The sequence below is a fragment of the Zea mays genome, chromosome 10 (genome assembly GCF_902167145.1).
Source record: "Zea mays cultivar B73 chromosome 10, Zm-B73-REFERENCE-NAM-5.0, whole genome shotgun sequence".
Taxonomy (NCBI): Eukaryota; Viridiplantae; Streptophyta; class Magnoliopsida; order Poales; family Poaceae; genus Zea; species Zea mays.
This window is the reverse complement of record NC_050105.1, coordinates 25,583,494-25,601,668: the sequence shown is the minus strand read 5'-3', so window position 1 is coordinate 25,601,668 and position 18,175 is coordinate 25,583,494. Positions and strand designations below refer to the sequence as shown.

General features: G+C 54.4%; 1 protein-coding gene across 1 annotated transcript; it reads left to right on the top strand.

Annotated features, from left to right (window-relative positions):
• Positions 1-16,756: 16,756 nt before the first annotated feature.
• Positions 16,757-17,723, top strand: LOC103648196 (putative glutaredoxin-C14). The gene has a single exon (XM_008672682.2). It carries the CDS (start codon positions 17,009-17,011, stop codon positions 17,321-17,323), a length of 315 nt encoding a protein of 104 aa, XP_008670904.1. The 5' UTR covers positions 16,757-17,008; the 3' UTR covers positions 17,324-17,723.
• Positions 17,724-18,175: the final 452 nt, after the last annotated feature.

Below are 18,175 nucleotides of genomic sequence, written 5' to 3'. Positions count from 1 at the left end.
CTCTTCGACGTTGCCGGACCGTCCGCCGGAACGCTTCGGACCGTCCGGTGATGTTACGGACCGTCCGCGCCTAGACACCGGACCGTCCGCGATGCGTAGTATGGGTTCTCGCGCATATCCCCTTGTTTGTGCTTGCCCCTCAGCGCTGGAGTTTGTGATGGTTACCTTCAGTGTCTCCCCTCCATCAGGAGTCTTCTCGGCCATCACTTTTCTGCAAGAAATTTTGTTGTTTCCATCGGCCTCCCGTGCGTTGCCGATGATGACTTTTTTGTCTTTGCCCTTATCGGCTGTGTTGGGCCGAATTAGGACCTTTTTGCCATTAAAGTCGATCACATTCATTGGGAAGGGCTCCGTGTCCTCCTGAAATTTCAATCGTCCCTCGTTAATGGCCGATTGAATTTGTCGTCGGAACACATTACAATCATTAGTGGCATGGGAAAATGAGTTGTGCCACTTGCAGTATGCGCGACGCTTTAGTTTGTCGGCAGGTGGAACGATATAATCAATTTTAATGTTACCATTTTTTAGTAATTCATCGAATATCTTATCACATTTGCCGACATTAAATGTAAACTTAACCTCCTCCTGTCGTTCCTTTTGAACTGACTGCAAGGAGGAGCAAGCCGAAGATTTGGCCTGCTCGGGCCAAACTATTTCGACAGTGTAAACTTTCTTTGGTTCATCGTCCGAACTACTTTGATTGTGTTCTACTATAGGGACATTATGATGAACCGTTCTGACTAGTTCTTTGCTTCGGCTTTCACAAGCCGAAGCTCTCTGATGTAATTGTGCTAGAGTAAAGAACTGGATGCCTTCTAATCTCTCTTTTAAATAATAGCGCAATCCATCAAAGGCTATTCCCGCCAGTTGTTTTTCTGTTAAATGAATTTGAAAGCATCGGTTTCTCGTATCCTGGAATCTCCGGATATAATCACTAACCGATTCATCCTTTTCTTGTCGTAGGGTCACTAAGTCTACTAAATCTAGCTCATAATCACCAGAGAAGAAATGTTCATGAAATTTTTGCTCTAAGTCTCCCCATGACAAAATGGAATTAGGAGGGAGCGTGGCATACCATGTGAATGCAGTCCCTGTTAAGGATAATGAAAATAACGCACACGGAATGCTTCAGTGTCGGCCAATTTTCCTAATTGTGCTAGGAACTGGCCTATGTGCTCACGCGTGCTCTTTCCTTGGTCACCCGAAAACTTTGCAAACTCGGGTATCCTGGTTCCCTGTGGGTATGGGTGGTGATCAAATCGGCTGTCATAAGGCTTCCGATATGATTGCCCCCCAGGGATCATGCTTACTCCGAGCTTATCTCGGAACGCCCCGGCTATTTCTTCCCTCACTATGTCAACGGCAGCCAGTGCAAGACCACCGGCTCTCTGGTCAAACATAGGTGGGGTTGGTTGCATGTTAGTATGTTGTCGTTCCCCCCATTGGTTTGAGCTATGTGGTGCATTTCCATTTGCCCTATATGGCTCATATGTTTGATCGTTTCTTTCCGGCCTTCTAGGTGGGGCCGGAAAGCTTTCCTGGGCTCTAGGTCTTGAATTAATGGGCTGGTGCATTGCATATTGTGATTGGGAGTGTTGCTGGGATGGGTGAGGATTCAAGTAACAATCTTCCTCAAAAAGGTCATATGCGGACTGTCCGGACATTGGCCCGGACCGTCCGTAATTATGTGCGGACCGTCCGTCGTTGTATGCGGACCGTCCGACTGGGTAGTTTAAATTCGGTGCCCTATGTGGTGGCTCGGGTGCGTGTCTAGGTAACTCATTAAAAATGGGCCCGGCTGTGGCTGACCCGGACGGTCCGCGCTCGCGAGCGGACGGTCCGGACATGTGTAGATCGGCTGGTTTACTACCGATTTGCGTTTGCTCAGGGTACGTGTCCATCGGCATCCCATAAGGGGGTTGTGACTGGTTGTGACAACCTCTAACCGATGTATTACGTGTATTATCTCCTAATTCAAACTCGTGTGAAGGAAAATTTGCTACACTAGATTTATCAAATGCACGTACTAGTCTCCTACAATCGTTTTGCATAACCCCTATGATATTTTGCATCTGTTCTCGCTGTTCGTCTATGTAAGCTTTAAGAGATTGGAGTTCGTTGGTGCTACTTACATTTGGGGTAATCGTAGTAGGTCGGAGCGAAGCTAGATCTGTCGCCCATTGCCGAACGACTTTGTTGTTCCTGTCCACTTTGAAGTCAGCCAGGAATTTCGCCTTTGCTTCTTGGATCAGCTGCTCCTGGCGCTCCTCGAACAGGAGCTGTTCTTCCGCCGGCAAGGCTTCCCATGTCGGTGTGATGATATTGCTGGTGGAAACCTCAGAGCTATCCTTTGAACCAGCCATTGAGGGCCGATTTGATAGGTCTATATGTGTTTTCCCCAGCGGAGTCGCCAAAAAGTATGTTGACACCTTTTTGGAGGTGTCAATTACTCAAGAGAACCAGCGGCGGTGCTCTCTGGTCAGGCGCGGACGGTCCGCGGCCCAGGGCCGGACGGTCCACGACCTGGCGCGAGGCAGCGGTGCTCTCTGGTCAGGCGCGGACTGTTGGAACTTGCTCTCTGCTGCAAGTGGGCCAACGGGGGTGAACAATGGCGACAACAGGGTTACGTGCACGGGGGCAATAGCTCTGTTGATCTAGCCTCTCACGGGCACTGTGCGGGGGTATTTATAGGTGTCTGAGTGCCCAGCGTCTTGTGTTAAGGACGCATGTGCCCTCAGACGCCTAGTTTATCCCCGGAATATTCCCATAAAGCAGGGTTACAAGCTGTAATTACAAGTTTGCCTTTACAAGTCAGGCCCGTAATACAGAGGCGGCCACGCGGGGCCCGTTACAATGGGCCGGATCACACGTGGGCCTTGGGGCTGAACGAGGCCGCGCCGTGAGAGGTCGTCGCCGCAGGCCTTCGTCAAAGCGCCGAGTCCTGCGAAGGGTGTCCCTGCCCGCTTTGCCTCCGGCGGACCAGCGGCTGCAGCGAAGGCCTCGAGCGAAGGGTGGCGTCTTTGCCTTCGCTCCAACATTTGCCCTCCGAGGGACCAGTTCGACAAAGTCACCTGGTGCCGAAGACGTCGCTAGATGGCGGAGACGCTGCCCTCGCTCGAAGTGGTTCCGCGGGGGTTTTTGATGTGACCGTTGATGGACGGCGTACTGTTGGATTGCGGGTTTCCCGAAGCGTCGCGGCCTGTCGGGTTGTGGGTTTCCCGAGGAGCCGCGCCCTGCCTATAAAAGGGGGCGGGGGCGGCGCTGTTTGAATTCTGCTTTCCGCGCTCCGTAAAACCCTAGCCGCCCGCCGTCTTGCTGCTCCTTTTCCTCCGCTGCTCCCTTTGCTCGCCGTCGTTCTGGCTCGAGTGAAGCAAACCGCCCGCCGCCGCCGACGGTACGTAGCCATGCCATCCTCTTCTTCTTCCACCACCGCCACGCCGCCGGCCGCCGCCTCGTCTGAGGAGACGTTGAGTAACGCGATGGTGGAAGAGTTGCGCGCCGGCGACTCTGTTGAATTCGGTGTGTCACGGATGACGTCAGGCCGTATTGAAGATATGCAGCGGTTGGGCTACTTTGGCGGCGGAGTCGCTCGTGCTCCGGGGACGGAGGAAGTCCCCGAGCCGGAGGGCGAGTTGGTTGTTTTCGAGGCGTTCTTCGCCGCCGGACTCCGCCTGCCTGCGCACCGGTTTGTCAGCGAAGTCCTGCGCAGATTCAGTGTTCAAATACATCAGCTTACGCCGAACGCCATAGTGGCGCTGGCGAAGTATGTCTGGGCGACGACTTCGTACGGCGGGCAGCCGTCGGTTGAAGTTTTCGCGAAGAATTATTGCTTGCATTGGCAGAAAAGGGTGGTTGAGGGCGGAGTTGCGCAGTTCGGGTCGTGCACTTTCACGCCGAAGACCGGCAAGACCACGATGCCAGTAGTGGAGTTGGTCCCGTGCGCCCGCAATAAGTGGGGCAGTTGGAATGAATTTTGGTTTTATGTTGCTGAGGCTACTGTCGAAGGCCATCAAGGGCTCCCCGTGTCCGAAATGTGTTCTCACTATTACTCTGCGTATCCGCCTTTCGAAGTGGCAGAAGAGGATACAGACGAAGGGGCCCTTCGGTACGCCGCCGGTCAGAGCAGCGGGCGTGATTTGGTTGAAGAGTTTGCGGCGTACGGGGTCTGGCCCTTGGCGCACGGCTGGGCGCTGGGCGAAGTATGCCCTCGCCAGATGCCCTTTCACGGAGGAAGGGAGGTGCGAAGTCCTGCCTTCGCACTGAGTTTGCGGAACCGTGACCCGGCCGCCTTCGTGCGTGATGCAGAAGACTTGGCGGTGCGACTCGTGGGGCGCTACGTGCCGAAGACGGAAGGCCAGCGCAGTTTTGATATCCGTGGGTCAAACGATCGCTTGAACAGGGTCTTTGAATTAAATCAACTGCCGTACGACGGCTACCCTGGTCAGGACGAAGCAGACCGCCGCGGGAAGAAACCGGCGGTGGAGGCCGGAGGCGACCCTGCGCTGGCGGCCGCCACCTCTTCGAAAAAGAGAAAATTAGGTACTGCGATGGGAGGGCTTGGGGTGTCTGATAGTTTCGCTAGAGAGTTAATGAGGACGTGTGCGGCCCCGGGGGAGAGGATGTCTTCGCCCGAGCTCCGGGAGTCTTCGGCTCGGATGCTGAGGGTTACCGGGGGTTGCTGGCCTAAAAACATTCCTATCCCCTGGGATGAAGAGGACTGTTTTACATCTCGTATGGCTCGTCGGTGGAAAGTTTTTCCTTATGGGCGAAATATCGGTCATGTTGTGTGGGCAGTGATGGACAAGGATCGCCAAGCGGCGGCGCGGAAACGCCAGGCGACCGTGAGGGTTCATGAAGCCCGGCCGAAAAGGCAGCGGGGAGCATCGAAGGCTGAGGCCTCCGGCGGAGGCAAGCCGCCATTGCCGGCGAAGGCGGGTGCCTCCGCGCCTGGCAAGGCGCCGGAGGCGACGGTGGGCGCCGGAGGCCCCAAGCTGTCGAAGGTGGTGCCGTCCGCCAGCGGAGTGGCGGAGGCTGCGAAGGCGGCCCGATCGCTACCGCCGCCCGGCAAACGCGTTGCCGACTTCGGCACTGAGATTGATGTGGAGGATTATCTTGGGGGTGAGTCTATATGTATACACATTTTTTTTCTTTTTTTTTTTAATCTGTTGATGCGTTGCAGGGTTGGACGAGGGCCCGCTCGCTCTAGTTGTGCCTGGCGCGGCGGTCGCGACGGCTGCGCCAGCGCCGAAGGCGGGGGTAGAGACCCTTGGCGCTGGAGGCGAGGTGACTGCCCTCGCGTTGGTCAGAGACGAGGCGGACGCGGCGACCCGCCGGCTGAAAGGAGCAATGGAGGCGCTGAGTCAGGTCTGCCGAGCTTTTTTTTTTTTTTTTTAACACGGGCCTTATGTGTGTTCTGCAGGTGGCTGACTTCACCAGCCGTACTGCGTCGGGGGCCCTTACGGCGACGTTGTCTGCCGAGGTCGAGAGACTTCGGACGCAACACGCGGACGCTGTCCGTGAGAAGTCGGCCTCCGACAGCAAGTGCCGCAAGCTGGCGGAGAAGGTGGCCGCCCTTGAGAAGGAGAAGGCAGACCTCCGGCACCAGCTGATGGAGGAGAGAAGGGAGGCCAACGAAGCCATCGCCAAGGAGCAGTCTGCGCAGGCGGAGGCCAGGCTGGCGCGGGCGGAGGGCAATGTCGCCAGGGAGCTCGCCGGGGAGCTGCAGCGGCGGCTTGCTGCCTTCGAGAGCCGCGCGGAGGGGGCCGAGGCCGCGGCGCGAGCGGAGGCCGAACGGACGCGCACGCAGCTCATGACTTCATATCGCGAGCTGGGTGTGCGGACGAGCGACTTCGAGGTGCCGGAGCGAGAGGCCGGACTTCGCTGTCTGGAGTGGGTGCAGGAGGAACTGCAGGAGCTCCCCACTGTCTTGGCGGGGTTGATGTCGTTCACCTCCCTGGTCACCTGCGAGGCAGCGATGAACGCGCTCTCTCGCGAAGGCTGCCGGCACTTTGAGGCCCTCGACCAGGTGGATGAAGATTTTGGGCGAGATATCTTTGAGGTCGAAGACCCCGTGGTGAGGGAGTCCGCCGGGGCCCTCTATGACCGGATGTGGGGTTCATACGGTCGAGAGGTGGTCCGGGCGCGGGCCGAGGCTGCAAGGGCTCAGGTAACGTTGTCGTTTACTCGGTGCTTGCTGGATGCGGTTTGTGCGTGTGTTTGCTGAATTTTTGTACGTTTTGTCTTAGGCGGAGCGCGGCGAGCGGGTGGACGATTTTGGGGCGCTGAACAGCGCGCCGCCTGAGCCGGAGACCACCCCTGCGGAGGCCGCCACTGGAGTCGCCCCGGTGACCGCGGAAGATGCACCAGGCGCCCTTGTACCTGCTGCGGCCGGCGAAGGCCTACTCCCAAGGGTGGCCGAAGGCGCGTCTGATGCCCCCGCAGCTGCTGTGCCGGGCGCTGAAGATCCAGCGGAGACAACGGCGGAGGCGGCGGCGGAGGCTCCCGCAGCGGCAGGGCCTTCGCAGGTGGCGTAGGTGGTGTTTAGGGTTGAGGGATTTTTGGATGATGTACTGAATTTTGGTTGCTGCGCAGGTTCAAGATTTTGGGCCTGCGCACGCAACCGCTACTACTGGTTTTTTGGCGGCTTCGACCGCGGAAGGTGGAAATGAATGTGGTGGGTCTGTTTCTGAGTTTTTTGATTTTACTGACTCTGGGAGCTCGGCTGAATGGACCGAGGAGTCGTCGGAGGAGGACTTGGACTATTTTGCGGCCCTGGACGAGGCTGCGGCGGAGGCTGCGCTACATGCTGCGGACGCGCCAGGCGTGCCCGGTCCTAGCACCGGGCACCGACGACGAAGGGCGGTTGCGAAGCGTAGGATTAGTGCGGAGGAAGGGGCTCGGCTTCGCGTTAGTAGGGTTGGTCGGCAGGAGCTGCTGTCTTTGCCGGCCGTCTCGGGTGTGGGGGAAGGGGAGCTGCGAAGCCTTTTTGCTGGTGAGGAGCTTAGGATAATGTTATTTAATTATAGAGAGATGGGGATTATTCCTAAGGTTGAGCCGATGTAGGGCGTGGTGCCCTCGCTTGTGTATGTGCAAGGGTTTGTAAAATGGAGTAGTGTGCCCTCGCGTGCTTGTGCCTGCGAGGGCGCTGTGTACTTTGACTGGTGTGATTGATTGTGCTGTGCCAGTGTGATTATAATTGGTCTTGCTGTCGCTTCTGCTTTTGCCATACCGGCTGCACCCTTGGGCGACTTCTGCGCGGTTAGTCTTCGCGATAGACTTCGATTCTTGCGCACTTGTTGTGCTAAGTCCGGCTGCACCCTTAGGCGACTTCTGCGCGGATAGTCTTCGCGATAGACTTTGATTTTTGCGCACTTGTTGTGCTAAGTCCGGCTGCACCCTTAGGCGACTTCTGCGCGGATAGTCTTCGCGATAGACTTTGATTTTTGCGCACTTGTTGTGCTAAGTCCGGCTGCACCCTTAGGCGACTTCTGCGCGGATAGTCTTCGCGATAGACTTTGATTTTTGCGCACTTGTTGTGCTAAGTCCGGCTGCACCCTTAGGCGACTTCTGCGCGGATAGTCTTCGCGATAGACTTTGATTTTTGCGCACTTGTTGTGCTAAGTCCGGCTGCACCCTTAGGCGACTTCTGCGCGGATAGTCTTCGCGATAGACTTTGATTTTTGCGCACTTGTTGTGCTAAGTCCGGCTGCACCCTTAGGCGACTTCTGCGCGGATAGTCTTCGCGATAGACTTTGATTTTTGCGCACTTGTTGTGCTAAGTCCGGCTGCACCCTTAGGCGACTTCTGCGCGGATAGTCTTCGCGATAGACTTTGATTTTTGCGCACTTGTTGTGCTAAGTCCGGCTGCACCCTTAGGCGACTTCTGCGCGGATAGTCTTCGCGATAGACTTTGATTTTTGCGCACTTGTTGTGCTAAGTCCGGCTGCACCCTTAGGCGACTTCTGCGCGGATTGGTCGCACGCGAGGGTGGCTAGCGCTTAGCCTCGCGGTGACTTCGAATTGGTCGAATGCCGAAGACCGTTGTCGCGGTCTTTTTTCGACACATGCTTTTGCGGGGGATTTTTCTCACATATATTACATGGCTCCGCCTCGTTAAAAACCTCACCCCCCGGGAGGAAAAGAGTGCGGGCCGGTACAAGATTGTTTGCGGTGAATTACAAGGGCGAACTCAGCCCTAGGAATTAAACAAAAAATTTACGAAGGTTGTCAATGTTCCAGGAGTGCTCCAGGTCCTCGCCATCTGGTGTTGCGAGCCTGTAAGCGCTGGGGGAAGCTTTTGTCTTGACTATGAAGGGGCCCTCCCACTTGGGCTCCAGCTTGCCCTTGGACTCCGTCCGAGCTGTTCGGATGAGTACGAGGTCCCCCGCGCTGAACTCCTTTGGGATGACTGCGCGGTCGCGCCATGCTTTGGTCTGGGCTTGGTATTTGTTTAAGGCCTGCAGGGCGGAGACCCGGTCTCCGTCAATGAGATCTTTGGAGGTTGGCTCATCCACGTCAGGGGTGGCTGACGGAGCTGTGCGCGGAGACCCGTGTTTTATTTCTTGCGGGGTCATTGCCTCTGATCCGTATAGAAGGCGGAAAGGAGTGAACCCGGTCGCCCTGCACTCGGTTGTGTTCAGCGCCCAGACTGCCTCCGGTAGCAAGTCGGTCCATCTGCCCTTTTTCTCGTCGAGGAGCATCTTCTTGATGGCTGTGAAGATTTTCCCATTGGCACGCTCCACGACTCCGTTGGACTGCGGATGATAGACTGAAGCGAAGGCAAGCTTGGTGCCAATGGAAAAACAGAAATCCTTGAAATCTTGATTGTCAAACTGCTTGCCGTTGTCAACTGTTAGCTCGGACGGTACTCCGAAGCGGCAAACAATGTTCTGCCAAAAGAATTTTTGGGCAGTCTTTGATGTGATTGTGGACACAGCCCTCGCTTCAATCCACTTGGTGAAGTATTCGACGGCTACGAAGGCGAACTTGAGGTTCCCCTGAGCGGTGGGCAAGGGCCCGACGATGTCCAGGCCCCAGCGCTGAAGAGGCCATGTATGGGCGACCAGCTTTGTGTATTGCGAGGGGTTGCCTGACCGAGGAGAGAACTTCTGGCAGGCTTCGCAGGACCTTGCGACTCGATTTGCGGCGCAGATCATTGCAGGCCAGTAAAACCCTTGTCGGATCACCTTAGCAGCCAGGGCCCTTGGCCCCGCGTGCGAGCCGCAAGTTCCACTGTGGACCTCGCGCAAGATTTGGATGCCTTCGGTTTCGGTGACGCATTTAAGCATTGGCTGACTGACCCCCTTCTTGTATAATTGGCCCTCGATTAGCGCGAAGTCCCGGCTCCGATGCTCGAGGCGCTTCGCCTCACTGACGTCGGTTGGGTGATAGTATCCCTGTAGAAACAGGGTTATTGGGGCCCGCCAGTCTTCGGTCATGATTAGGTGGACTATACGGTGGCCCTCGCTATCATTTGTTATTTGGAGCCCTTCGGGGCTCCGGACGGCTGGCGTGCCGATGGTGTGAAAGAATACGTCGGAGGGCAGGGGCTCGCCCCTGGCGGCGGCCTTGGCTAATGCATCGGCCTCCTCATTCTTGGCCCTGTCCACATGCTGTAGGGTGAATCCCTTGAACTGCCTCTCGAGACTTCGGATAGCCGCGAGGTATTGCATGAGCGCGGGGTCTTTTGCTGCATAGTCTTTTTCGACCTGACCGGCGACTATCTTGGAGTCTGTTTTGATGATACAGGTGGTGACTCCGAGGGCCCTTAGCTTGCGGAGGCCGAGGATGACTGCTTCATACTCTGCTATGTTGTTTGTACATTTGTCGGATTCCAGAGCGAAGCTGAGGCGTGCTGCATATCTGTGTTTGACTCCGGCTGGTGAGGTGATGACTGCAGCGACGCCTGCCCCCGCATGACACCATGCACCGTCGCAATGGATAGTCCAGACCTTTTCTGTGGATGGGTCCGGCTGTGTTACTGGCCCAGTCCAGTCGACGACGAAGTCTGCCAGGACTTGCGATTTGATGGCTGTCCTGGGCTCGAAGCTGATGTGGTAGCCGGAGAGCTCGGCTGCCCACTTGGCGATTCTCACTGATGCCTCCGGGTTCCTGAATAGTTCGCCGAGTCCCCTGTCCGAGGTGACTCGGACCTTGAATGCTTCAAAATAATGGCGCAGCTTGCGCGAGGACATAACAACTGCGTAAGCAATCTTCTCCAGCTCTGTCATGTTGCATTTGGATGGTGTCAGGACTTCGGAGACATAATAAACAGGGCACTGTCTGACTGCGCCTTCGACTGTCTGCTCCTGCACTAGTGCCGCGCTGACCGCGTGCGGCGAAGCCGCGACATAGAGCAATAAGGGGAGCGAGGAGTCTGGGCTTGTGAGGATGGCCAGCTCCGCCAGGTACTGTTTTAATGAGGCGAAGGCCGCTGCTTGCTCCGGTCCCCAAGCAAAGTCCTTCGCGCCGCGGAGGGTTTTGAGGAAGGGGAGACTTCGCTCGGCGGACCTGGAGATGAATCTATTGAGGGCGGCCATCCTGCCTGTCAGGCGCTGGACGTCCCTGGCGGACTGCGGAGGCGACATATCGACGATGGCCTGGATCTTGGTTGGGTTGGCCTCGATGCCTCGGCGGGACACCAGGTAGCCCAATATCTTGCCCTGGCGGACACCGAAAACGCACTTTTCCGGGTTTAGGCGGAGTCGTGCATCTCGCATGCTCGCGAATGTTTCCGCCAGGTCGGCGAGGTGGTCCTCCTTATTTTTGCTGGCGACGACGATGTCGTCCACATATGTGAATACATTTCTGCCGACCTGCCCTTCGAGCACCGTTTTGGTGAGTCTGGAGAAGGTGGACCCGGCATTCTTGAGACCCTCCGGCATTCTGACAAAGCAATAAGTGCCGAAGGGTGTTATAAAGCTGGTGCTGGCCTTGTCTTCCTCCTTCATGTATATCTGGTGATAGCCGGAGAAGCAGTCGAGGAGGGACATGACCTCGCATCCGGCCGCGCTATCGACTATTTTGTCGATCCGTGGCAACGGGAAATTGTCCTTTGGGCAGGACTTATTGAGACTGGTGAAGTCTATGCACATGCGCCATTTTCCGCTTTTCTTCTGCACCATCACGACATTGGAGAGCCACGTGGGGTAAGCCACCGGCTCGATGAATTTAGCCTCCAGGAGGCGATGCACCTCCGCCTTGGCGGCTTCTGTCTTTTCATCTGACATCTTGCGAAGCTTCTGCTTTTTGGGTCGCACCGAAGGGTCAATCCCCAGGCTGTGTTCGATTATGGCTCGGCTGACTCCGACCAGATCGAGGGCAGACCAGGCGAAGACATCTTTATTCTTGGCCAGGCAGCAGAGAAGTTTCTCTTCTTCAAGTGACGTGAGGTCTTCGCTGATAGTTACAGTCTGCTTGGGCGTGGCCTGATCGAGGGGGACAGTCTTGGTCCCGTCTTGGCACTGCAACTGTGCCTTGTCGTGCTGCTTGTCGGTTGGGCTAGCTGGCGCAGGGACTTCGCGCTGGGTCGTGAGACAGTGTACATTTCTCTGACCGGGCACGAAGTCCCGCTCTATGTTGCGCGCCGTCTGCTGGTTGCCGTAGATTGTGATGGCGCCCAGCGGGCCTGGTATCTTCATACATAGGTACAACCCGTGGATGGCGGCTTCGAATTTGTTGATGGAGCCTCGGCCCATGATGGCGTTGTATGGATATACCATGTCGACAATGTCGAAGGTTATTTGCTCACTTCGGGCATTGGGTGCTACACCGAAGGAGAGGGGCAACTCTATCTTGCCAACTGGAAAGGTGCCCTTGCCGCCGAAACCATACAACGGGTTGTCCGAAGGCTTCAGCAAGCTGTGGCTTATACCCATGCGGTCGAAGGCGTGGAGGAAGATGATGTCCGCCTGACTGCCGTTGTCGACAAGGACTTTGTGTAAGTCCCAACCTGCCACGCTGCAGTTGATGACCATTGCGTCGATGTGGGGGGCGCTGCGCAGGTCGACGTCTCGCGCGTCGAAGGTTAGCGGTATGTGGGACCACTTCGTCTGCACGACTGGGCCAGTGACGGCGACATGGTTGATGCTGCGGTAGTGGTCCCGCTTCTGCCGCTTGGTGTCGAAGTCGGTGCTTGACCCCCCTGTTATCATGTGAATGACTCCGCGATAAGGTTGATCGGCGAAGTCTTCTTGCTTTGGGGGATGGGGAATGTTTTGGTGTTGCTGGTGTGGTGGTGGGGGTGGAGGAGGTACGATTTGTACTTCCTGATGATGTTGGTAAGCGTGGTGCGGTGGATGCGGAGCGGGGGCGTGGACGTATGGTGGAGGGGGTGGCTGGTAGTTATGCGCGACAATTCTGGGATTGTCGGCCGGCTGCGCCCTCGCCATTCTATCTCTGGTGGCCTTCGTCTCGGGGCAGTCTTTGGTCTGGTGGGCGCAGTCTTCGCCGTGGAAAAGGCAATAGAACCGGCGCGGCGGCTGCTGCGCCCGCCCTCGACCCCTGCCGCGCGTTCCATTTCCGCGGCCTTGGGGGGGATATTCCTGGCGGCGAGGGGGGTCAGCAGCAGGCTGTTGGTTGACGATGTTGTGGACTTGCTGCTGACTGCGGCTGTCTCGACTGGAGTCTGGCTGCGAAGTCCTTGTCCACGTGCGGCTGGACTGCGGAGTCTGACTGTTGGGTTTCCGTTGCGACTCGACCTTGCGCTGGTGGAGCTCTTCGGATTTGGCATATTTTTCGAAGAGCTGATATAGCTCCTGCAAGCTCTTGGGTGGATCCCTGATACAATGGCTGTAGAGGACGCCGGCCCGAAGGCCATTGATGGCGTAGTGGATAGCGATCTGATCGTCGACAGAGGGCAGCTGTGACTTGAGTGTTAAGAACTTGCGGTAATACTCCCGCAGAGTCTCCTTTTCCAGCTGTTTGCAAAGCGAGAGCTCGGCCAAAGCGTCGGTGTCTGGACGGTACCCTTGGAAGTTGAGGAGGAACTTGTCCCTGAGACTTCGCCACGAATCAATGGACAGCGGGGGCAATCTGGTGAACCAGGTGAGTGCTGGGCCCTCTAGGGCGATGATGAAAGACTTTGCCATTGTGGCGTCGTCCCCTCCGGCTGATGCAACGGCGACTTGGTAACTCATGATGTATTGCGCCGGATCGGTGCTGCCGTTGTACTTGGGGTATGCCCCCGCTCGAAAGTTGGCTGGCCAAGGCGTCACTTGCAGGTGTGGCGCCAGGGGACTTCGCTCGTCGAGGTAGTTGATCCCTTGGAATGGCGCGTCGTGCTGGGGGGCGTAGTCATGCTGGGGGAAACGCGGGTTCTCCGGCTGCGCCCGGTGCTGCAGGGGTTGGCCGTGCTGTCGGCCGAGGTAGCCTTCGCGCATGTCCTCCGGCTGAGCGCGTTGTTGGAGGGGTGGTTCTTGCTGCAAACCGAGGTGGCCTTCGCGCTGCATCAGCGCGATCTCGCGCTCGAGGTCTTGGGCTTTCTGCTCCTCGTCGCGTATCATTTGCCGCACTTTGGCTAATGCGGAAACACGTTGGCGCTTGGCCTCCAGTATCTCTTTCTGCCTCTGGAGATTGCGGTTCCTGAGGCGCAGGGCGCGCAGCTGCAGCTGTTCTTCTGTAGAGACGCCGAGGGCCTCACCATCCTCGGTGAGGTCGGCGCCTTCCAGTGGGGCGAAGCCTGGGGGCGGCTGCGACTGTCCTTCGGTTCCGCAGGTGCGGAAGGTGTCGTCTTCGCCGGTGTGGGGAACATTGTCCTCAATGGGCTCTTGGTGGGTGGATTGGGTGAGGGCGAGGGCCTTGCCCTTTCTTGCGGCCAGCAGTGCTGCCTTCGCAGCCTCGTCAGCCTTGGGGTTAGCTCTCTTGGGTGCCATCGCGGGTGGTTTTGTCGTAGCACGAACGGTGGGCGCCAAATGTTGGAACTTGCTCTCTGCTGCAAGTGGGCCAACGGGGGTGAACAATGGCGACAACAGGGTTACGTGCACGGGGGCAATAGCTCTGTTGATCTAGCCTCTCACGGGCACTGTGCGGGGGTATTTATAGGTGTCTGAGTGCCCAGCGTCTTGTGTTAAGGACGCATGTGCCCTCAGACGCCTAGTTTATCCCCGGAATATTCCCATAAAGCAGGGTTACAAGCTGTAATTACAAGTTTGCCTTTACAAGTCAGGCCCGTAATACAGAGGCGGCCACGCGGGGCCCGTTACAATGGGCCGGATCACACGTGGGCCTTGGGGCTGAACGAGGCCGCGCCGTGAGAGGTCGTCGCCGCAGGCCTTCGTCAAAGCGCCGAGTCCTGCGAAGGGTGTCCCTGCCCGCTTTGCCTCCGGCGGACCAGCGGCTGCAGCGAAGGCCTCGAGCGAAGGGTGGCGTCTTTGCCTTCGCTCCAACACGGACGGTCCGCGGCGCAGGGCCGGACGGTCCGCGACCTGGTGCAGGAGCTCGGGTTCCCTGCCTGACGGCCGGACGGTCCGCGCCCTAGGGCCGGACGGTCCGCGCGTGCGCAGGGGCGGCGGAGGATCGCCGGCGGCGCCTGGATCTCGCTCCCGGGAGGGACCCCGTCGGGGAGGAGAGATCCTAGGTGGTGTCTAGGCTCGGGTAGACCGACCTAGACTCCTCTAATCGACGTAGAGTCGAGAAGAGGCGGAGAATTTGGGGATTGGAAGGCTAAACTAGGGCTAAACTAGAACTACTCCTAAGGTAAAATGCGAAATAGAAGTTGTATTGATTCGATTGATGATTACAAATCGGCCGTATACCTCTCTATTTATAGAGGAGGGGGGCTGGACCCTTTACAAACTAATTTCCGAGCTTATCCCACGATTTTAGCTAACAACCGTAGCACAAAACTCGGAACCCTAATCTGTTCTGCGCACGCGCGGACCGTCCGGCCTCAGGGCCGGACCGTCCGCGCGCTCAAATTGGTGTTCAACACCAATGCAAGAAAGCTTTTTCCCTTTATTGTTTTGTGCTATTATATAAAGACTTTAATGAGCAACTAATACCATTTGTTATACTTGCTTCTACTCGTTTTAACACCACCAATATTAACTTTAGAAACTGACCGATAGCAAACATTACAACAAGTGTAGATTTAGCTGGTCCATATATAACAGAACATAGCGTGGTGTACTGGTGACAAATAAACAGATGATCTGATCATTCAATTCTTATTCTCATTTATCTCCTGAGATCAATGATCGACAAATTGGATATATCTGACCAACGCATGCGATTTGCACACAACCACATGTGGCCTCTGCACCCTGGCCGGCCCCGGCCCTCTGCAATAACCAAGCCAATATATACGACACGATCAAATCAATCAATAGATTCTTTTATAACGCGTCCTTTTTCCTGTTCAAATAGAAACTTTGTTGGTAGATAATCAATGGATTGATTCTTGTATGATCACTTTTTATTGCAAAATCATGCATGGAATACACAGACTAATGCCCTAGCTCTATCTATCGATGAAGAATCTTGGTTATGCTTGCTTTCAGTCTATTCCATAGATAGAACTAGCTAGCTAGGAACATCTGGGGTTGACAGGGAATTGACATATATATAATATATATCTATTCCATGCATTCGTGCTTTAAGCCGTTCGTGATTTTTGTTAAACCGTTTCAGGGTGGGTGATCATCATCTAGGGTTGATGAATAGCACGAGCAATTAAGTTATTTTACTGAATTTAACAACTTGACTTATAAGACGCTATCGTATCTAAGATCGATGGTGTGCTTATTCGAACAACCAAACACTCTACACGTATCTCTTTGTTCCAAAATATAATAGTTGTTTTAGCTCTAGATTTTTATGTCTATATTTATATGGATGATTATGAACCTAGACATATATATATATATATATATATATATATATATATATATATATATATATATATATATATATATATATATATATATATATATATATATATAACATATACATTAATTATTGTATGAATCTACTAAAAAGGTAAAATAAATTTTAATTAGGAACGGAGGGAGGACTATATATATGTAAATATACTTGGCCACACTGTATTACATATATTTTAATGATATGGAAAAGATTAACTCAACTGATTTATTAATTTGCAGAAACTTCAAGAATTTGCACGAATGTGATGATATATATAGCAAATATAAGAGAAGTAGTGAGGAGTAGAGAAAAGGTGTATGCATTGCATGCATACATAAGAGATGCCCGGTAGGTCAACACGCAGGACATAACATTCCAAGATATGTTCCTTGGGCCCTATATTGAAAAGACGGCTCATCCATTATCCAAACATATACTGATCGCATGCATGCACACGATCCTTTTCAACAAATTAAAGCAGCGACCAACAAGCCAAAGCTCTACCAATAGGAATGGTGTACCGCATTGCATTGATCTTATTTTAAATATATTATTAATTACTAAGCATCGTTAAATAGTCAAAGATGTGCATGGCCATGCATGTGTGTGTATGGTACTATGCTCGTAGCTCTAGCTACTAGCCAGCTAGTAGTACGTAGCCTGCAGCTGGCCATTACTGCACACACTGTTACCTCCGGCCAGCTTAAAGATTCCTTGGAACCATTTTTTCCATATTTTTTTTTCCAGAAACTCCGAGAGAGGTCATCAGCTCATCACACTAACCGACCACAGAGGAGGGTACGTACAAGCCTGCCTTGCCCGAACAAGTACAAGAAATTCCGTGCTAACTGTCCGGCCGAGCAGCTGCCTGCAAACTCTATAAAAGGCAGCCACCCTTGTGCTCCCAAACCATCAGTCATCCATACTCACTACTACTACTAGCTACTCATCGACCAATCTCCACGTGCATCGTTCCACAGCTTGCAGCGCGGCTTGTTGACAGTTGACACACACACACACACAGAGAGAGAGAGAGAGAGAGAGAGAGAGAAAAGTCAATTGAGAGGGACGACAGAGTGAGTTAGCTTGCATTGGACAGAGAGAGCCAAACCAGAACCAAAAGCAAGCAAGGAGAGATTGTTACTTAATGGAGCGCGTGATGAAGATCGCGTCGGAGCGCGCGGTGGTGGTGTTCACTCTGAGCAGCTGCTGCATGTGCCACACGGTGACGAGGCTGATGGCGGACCTGGGCGTGAACGCGCTGGTGCACGAGCTGGACAGCGACCCCAGGGGCAAGGACATGGAGCGCGCGCTGCTCAAGATGCTGGGAGGGAGGGGCCCCGCCGTCCCCGCCGTCTTCATCGGCGGCAAGCTTGTCGGCGGAACTAACAGGGTCATGTCGCTCCACCTCGCCGGCGAGCTCGTGCCCATGCTCAAGAGCGCCGGTGCGCTCTGGTTGTAGAGAGAGACCTGCTAGCTGCTGATCATGCATGGCGCGGGCGGCAGCCTATGCGTGCACTGCACCTTTGTGTGCGTGCATGCATGGCTACTGTGCGTATGCATGCATGCGCGCGAGCGCGGGAAAAAATAAATAAAGACACTAAACCAAGGGCAGGCACAGGCAGGTTAGTACTTAGTAGTGTGTGTACCGGTCAAAGACAGGTTTTTTCCCGTCCTGTTCTTCTGAATTCTGACAGCAACAATAAGCAAACTGTGGCTTGCTAGCTTCATGCATGCGGCTTAGCTTGTATAGGAGTTAGTGAGCGATCTAGAGAGATGGCGGCCTAGGTATATCAATATATGTATGTACTGCTCTTTTTCCATGGGCTTATGAATATCAATATATATGTATTTTTAATTAAGTAACGCCAGTACGATCCATCGATGACATGTGTTATGTATAATTTATAAATAACTTATCGATCGCATCAAAAGCTTCTGTTTGCATTTGGTTGTGTTATTCCAATAAGTTACGCTATGTTTTCGAAGAAAATATTAATATATAACTATAAGATATGTGCCTGGTTTCCGTACGTAGAGTTATAAATAGTTTCATCACTTGCATATATTATGTATGCATCACTATCGTAATCTGGCTCTTTATCGAGTGCTTGGCGCTTTGCCGAGTGCATTTTGTCGGGGCAAAGTCCTGCTCTTGGTAATGACCGTGTTTACCGAGAGCAGAACTCTCGGCACAAAAATACACTTTGCAAAGAAATCTTTGCCGAGTATCAAACACTCGGCGAATGGCGACGCTCGGCAAAGAGCCGTCAGCAGCCGTCTATAGCTGACGGCCGTTATCTTTGCTGAGCGC

What these genes read in the sequence shown, in the direction of transcription:
- LOC103648196 (XM_008672682.2), top strand. Translation starts at nt 17,009, where the DNA reads ATGGAGCGCGTGATGAAGATCGCGTCGGAGCGCGCGGTGGTGGTGTTC.